Genomic DNA, 6000 nt, shown 5'->3' with positions numbered 1-6000 from the left:
GTGGAGATTCTGCCGGGGCTTTTCCACTCCTGCTGTTTTTGTTGGATGCAATTTGGATTCTTGCAAATGCTGTGCAGTTTCTCAAAGACAGTCCAGTCAGCTTTCATCTTTCACTTCTGGGTCCAAGTTATTGTGCATTTCTTTGGCTTGTCCAACTATGTAGCTGCTTATGGCTTGCTCATTTCATTGCATGTCACGATCTGAGCAGTAGGCATTCTTTATTCACTTGGTGCCCTGTGCAGCCTGAAATGAATGGTCAGCCACTTCAAGGATGCCAACCCAGAGTCTCTTCCCTCCATCACCTCATTTCTTCTGTGCTTGTTTGTCTGCCAACACTGGGCAGTCTTTCTCCCTCTCCTGATTTCTTCAAATTCCAGTCCACAGTGAACTGTTTTTCACAGATACCTCCCAGCCAGCTATAGCTATTCTATTGCCACTGTTTAGAAATTGTTATTTCATTTTTTAAAAAACCCATACCTTCTGTCCTAGAATCAATACTATGTATTGGTTCCAAGGCAGAAGAGAAGTAAGCACTAGGCAATGTGGGTTAAGTGACTTGCCCAGAGTCACACAGCTAGGAAGTGTTATGAGGTCATATTTGAATCCAAGACCTCTGGGCTCTAGGCTTGGTTTTCAATTCACTGAGCCACCTACTTTCCATTGCCATTTCATTTTTAAGAACTGATTTTCTGCCTTCTTGAGGAGGTTGTTTAAATTTCCCAGGCTTGTTCATTCTATATACCTAGGGCTAGTCATAGCCTCAGTTCTTTACACTCATTTTCTTCAACTTAATGATTTAATCCTTGCCAAAACCTTTTCTCTCAAAACCTTACTCAGTTTTTCACTTTCTACTGACTTCTTTTGTCAGCTTTCAAATGTGCCCAAATTTTCCCTATTTTTGATAATTTCAATGGTGTGAGTAGCTCCTTCACTAATAATAATAATAGTCGACATTTATATAGTGCTTACTATGTGCTGCACTGTGCTAAAGTGTTTTACAGTTATTTCATTTGGTCCTCACAATAACCCGGGGAGGTAGATCCAATTATTATCTCTATTTTACAGAAGAGGAAATGGAATCAAATAGAAGTTATTTGCCCAGGGTTACATAGATAGGACATTTCTGAGGTTAGATTTGAACTCAAGTCTTCCCGACTTTAGGCCTAGTACTCTTGCCACTTTATAACCTATCTTCTTAAATATCATCTCATGCCTACTTCATTCTCATAATGGTCAAAACATCATCCTTCCTCCAAAACTTGCTGTTCTTTCTTATTTTTCATTTTCTGCTAATGATGTCATCACTTATCCTAGCTTATCACCTCAAGGTCATTTTTGACTACTTCCTTTCTCTTCACAGCCAAGCTGAAGTTCTGTCAGTTTCCCTAGTTATCTTTCATACTTGCTTCCTTCTTTGCCATTTCCACTGCAGCCCTACCCTCTCTCATTATAAACTCTCATTAACTTATATGTGGATTGCCACAGTAAGCTTTTTATTTTGTCTCCCTAACTCAGGTCTCTTCTTCCATCCAGTCTCCCTTTCTTATCACTGCCACATTAATCTTTCTAAAGCACAGGTCTAATTTCATCACTCTCCTGTTCAAAGACTTGAGTGGCTTAAACCTTGACCTGACATTTGCAGCTCTCAACAGTGGTATGGTTCCGTTTTTTTCTAGCTTTATTGGCCTTCTTCTTCCCATGCTATAGCCAAACTGCATTGCTACTGTTCCCAAGCATGACAGTGCCAAAATCTTGTCCAAAAACAAGGTCAGTGGGAAGTGACACCAAATTACTCTTCCCTAGAAGGGTTCATACTGTCATTTAGTGAACAAATATAAATTATATCATCTTAGGTAATATGGGATCATATAGGTAAGCCGTGGGTCCTGAACTCAAGGACCTTAAAATCTAAGACTCATACATAAGTACAGTTAGAGAAAATGTGAAGTAGTATATATATTTAGAAGTATTAAGTTTTGTAGTATATAAATTGTTAGGAAACCATTAAAAAATTTTATACAAGGAAGAAACTTCATGAAACTTGTATTTATTTATTCATTCACATTCATTTGTTTGCTTGTTTACTAATTAATTGATTGATTGATTGATTTGGAGCCTTTACCTTCCATTTTGGAGTCAATACTAAGTATTGACTCCAAGGCAGAAGAGTGGTAATGGTAGGCAGTGGGGGTCAAATAACTTACCCAGGGTCACACTACTGGGAAGTGTCTGAGGTCACATTTGAACCTAGGACCTCCTGTCTCTAGGCCTGGCTCTCAATCCACTGAGCTACCCAGCTGTCCCCATGAAACTTGTATTTAAGTACAGTTAGTTTGGCACAGGTATGTATAATGGACCGTAAGGGAGAAGAGGATGGAATTAGGGAGACCAATTAGGAAACTTTTGAAGTAATTCTGATATGAAAGATGGAATATAAATTTAAGAGTTATCAGCAATAAGTGATAGTTGATTGTTAAGAATGCGGGATAAACTCCTCAAAGGGGTTTTACATGTATCATTGATTAAGACCTAATATCATATTATTGATAGTTGGACTAGAGTTATTGTTTAGTGTCTACATCCCCAATAATATCCCCATTAGCCCATGTGTTCAAGCAGTTTTTCTTCTGTGTTTCTTCTCCCACAGTTCTTCCTCTGAATGTGGCTAGTTTTCTTTCTCATAAGTCCCTCAGCCTTGCTCTGGATCCTTACATTGCTGCTAGTAGACAAGTCCATTATGTTCGATTGTACCACAGTATTTCATCTTTTTTTGAAAGCACTAGCACTACTTGCCCTCCTTTCCCAAAACACTTACCTCTTCCCCAATAAATGCCCTCCTTCCCTTTTGACAAGAAGCTATAGTCAAACAGAAAAAAAAAAATTTGAGTTTTACTAGTTATTTCTGAAAATGTATACTTCATTCTGTACTAATAGCCCATCTTCTGGAGTCACAATTTGTCATTGTATTGGTTACAGTTCTTAAGTCTTTCAAAGTTGTTGTAGTCAACATAGCAGTTGTTCTCCTGGTTTGGTCCACTTCATTATGCATCAGTTCATACAGATTATCCCAAGTTGCTATGCATCTGTCCATTTCATTCTTATGAGTACTAATATGCCATTCCATTCATATATCATATTTTGTTCATTTTTTTTTCAATTGATGGGTACTCCTTTTGTTTCCAGTTCTTTGTTACAACAAAAAATATTGACTTTAAGTATTTTTGTGCATATAGCCGCTCTTTGATCTCCGAGGAATAGGCATAGAAATGGTTTAATTAACAAATGCTATCTTTCTCACCTTACATCCTCTTATCCTCACTTAGTTGGGGGGTAGGAAATAAAACCCTTGTAACAAATATGTATAGTCAAGCAAAATAAATTTCCATATTGTCCACACCTGAAAATGTATGTCTCATTATGCATCTTGAGACTTGCCTCTCTTAGCAGAGTGTTTATTATGCTTCATTTTCATAATTTGGCATTGCATTGGTCAGAATTCATAAACTTTTATAATACTGTTCTGATTGTATACATGTTGTTCTGATTATTCTAATTTCATTTTTTTTCTATTTACACATTATAGAATTTAATACTTTAAAGTATATGCTACTTTGCATTTTCTCTAACTGTTCTTATGTATTAGTCTTAGATTTTAAGTGAATAGAAGTCAGTGACTATAGCTTATAACTCTTTATATTCTCCCCATATTACCTAATATGGCATAATTTATAAGGTAGATAATAAATATTTGCTCAGTTAATGGTTGAAACTTTCAAAAGAGAATGATTTGGCATTGTTTCCTGATTGCCTGTTTTTAGACAGGATTTTTGGCATTGTCATGTTGGCAAATGGGAGCAGTTGAGAGTATGACTTGAGTAGAACATATGAATAATAATATGCCACTAAAGCAGCAGCAAGGTTGCTCAGTGGATAGAGCTTTGGACCTGGAGTCAGGAAGATCTGAGTTCAAGGGTAGCCTCAGACACTTACTAGCTATGTGACCTTGTGCAAATTACTTAACCATAATCCATTGGAAAAGGAAATGGCAAACCATTCCAGTATCTTTGCCAAGAAAACCCCATGTATGGTTAAGAAGAGCCAGACATCACCGAATAACAACATGCCACTAAAGCTGTATCAATTCATATAAGCTTTCACAGGTGTCCCAGAAAGCATTCTTGTCATCATTTCTTATAGAATTCTGTTATATTCATTTACTGTAATTTATTTAGCCATTCTCTAAGTTTCCTGTTCTTTGCTATAACCTCCTTAGTTTCATGTTCTTTGCTATAACAAAAAGAACTACTGTGAATATTGCTGTACATATGGGTCCTTTCCATTTTTCTTTAATTTCTTTGTTTCACAACAGTTTGGGTTAAAGTCCAGATTTTTCCTTACATCAGTGTTGGTGTATTTGACCTTATCAAATATATGCTACAGGGTCCAATTAATTATTGCTGTGTATGGTGAAACATCTTGCCTCTGATCATTAAGTCAGTGTGTATCAGAGGCAAGGCTCAAGTCTTCCTAACCTCAGTGATTACTCAGTCATCTTATTAAATCATTGGGGATATACCAAGATAAAAAATTACATTCTGTCTTTAAGGACAGATCTTCATTAGAACTCACATAATTCATAATAAGTGCCAGATCTTCATTAGAACTCACATCTTTTGACTATAAATCTAATACTTTTCTTCTGTACCATACTATATTATACCAGACAGCCTGGTAGCTGGTGCCATGTTTGTGGAACCTGGGAAAATTCTAATTTTTGTCTGTATCACCTGATTGTCAGTTTGGTTGTAAAAATAGTATACGGTGATCCAAGCTAGTCTTTGAGATAATCAGTCATAAAATAGCTTCACAGGATTGGCCCTCATGAAATTTGATAATGGGTTATTTTAGATTGAATTGTGATTCGTGTGTAAATTCTTTAGGTTTAGTTTCTACATGAAATTATTCAGCTTTATAGATTAGGTGGCTGTTTCTTATGTTATTGGGAAAAGTCCTGATTTTGTTTAGATCTAACTTTGAACTATAAATTACTGATGCAACTGTTTCCTTCCTTATAGAAAGGAGTCGTTATAGATACTCTAAATGGGCACAGTGGTCGAGTTAATTGCATACAATGGATTAAAAAAGAGGATGATTGTAAGTATTTTCTAATTTAATTAAAATGTTTAAACCCTTACTTTTTGTCTTAGAATCAGTACTATGTAATGGTTCCAAGATAGAAAAAGTGATAAAGACTTTTCCACTGGGATCATGTGTCTGAAGTGTCTGAGGACCCAAGTGTCTCAGGTCAGATTTGAACCCAGGACCTTCTGTCTCTGGACCTGACTCTCAATCCACTCAGTTGCCCCTGACTATTAAGTGTTTTTTAGTTTTTTTTCTTGATAAGACAAAACTGATTGTTAATTGTGCTCCAGATTTATTTTTAGTCTGGTGTGAATACATGCTGTGAAAAGACCAAATTTTTGCAGACAAAAAACCCAAATATATAGTAAACCTACAGTAGTTTGGAGATATTATAGAGAGAATAGTTTAGTTTATGAAAAGTCTTAATTGCAGTCTTAATTAAAGAATAAAATAACATTATATGATCATAGACCTGGAGCTGAAAAGAACCTTAGTGGTCATCTAGCCCAATTCTCTTGTTTTACATATTAGGAAATTGAGACCCAGGGAAATGTCAAGAATTTTTCTTTCAGGTACCTTTAGGTTAAACTAAAGCTAAGCTGACAAAGAGATTCTTAGGGAATCTCTGAAAAGAAATGAGATGGAATTGATTGGAGCACAGAAAGCCCATTATCATGATCACTAACAAATAGCTGTTGAGCAATATTTTGTGTTAAGACCTAGAGTTTGTAAATAAAAAAGCTGAAGGTGTATTTCTGACTCTGCCACTAAGTACCTATGTGATCCTAAGCAAGCACTATAACTTCTCAATCCTAATTTCTTATTTTACAGAATGAGAGACTTATTCTAGATAATCAG

General features: G+C 36.0%; 1 protein-coding gene across 6 annotated transcripts in view; it reads left to right on the top strand.

Moving 5' to 3' along the window:
- The window catches only part of ELP2 (elongator acetyltransferase complex subunit 2), a 70142-nt gene that overhangs the window by 423 nt on the left and 63719 nt on the right, over positions 1-6000 (top strand). For all 6 annotated transcript variants that reach the window (XM_044657851.1, XM_044657852.1, XM_044657848.1 and 3 more), the window contains exon 2: positions 5076-5154. In XM_044657851.1, the coding sequence (XP_044513786.1) occupies positions 5076-5154 (79 nt within the window). The remainder of the gene's footprint in view (positions 1-5075; positions 5155-6000) is intronic.

Source organism: Gracilinanus agilis, chromosome 1, assembly GCF_016433145.1.
Source record: "Gracilinanus agilis isolate LMUSP501 chromosome 1, AgileGrace, whole genome shotgun sequence".
Classification (NCBI taxonomy): domain Eukaryota; kingdom Metazoa; phylum Chordata; class Mammalia; order Didelphimorphia; family Didelphidae; genus Gracilinanus; species Gracilinanus agilis.
Note: the sequence above shows the minus strand (reverse complement) of the source record. Positions and strands in the feature narration are given on the sequence as shown.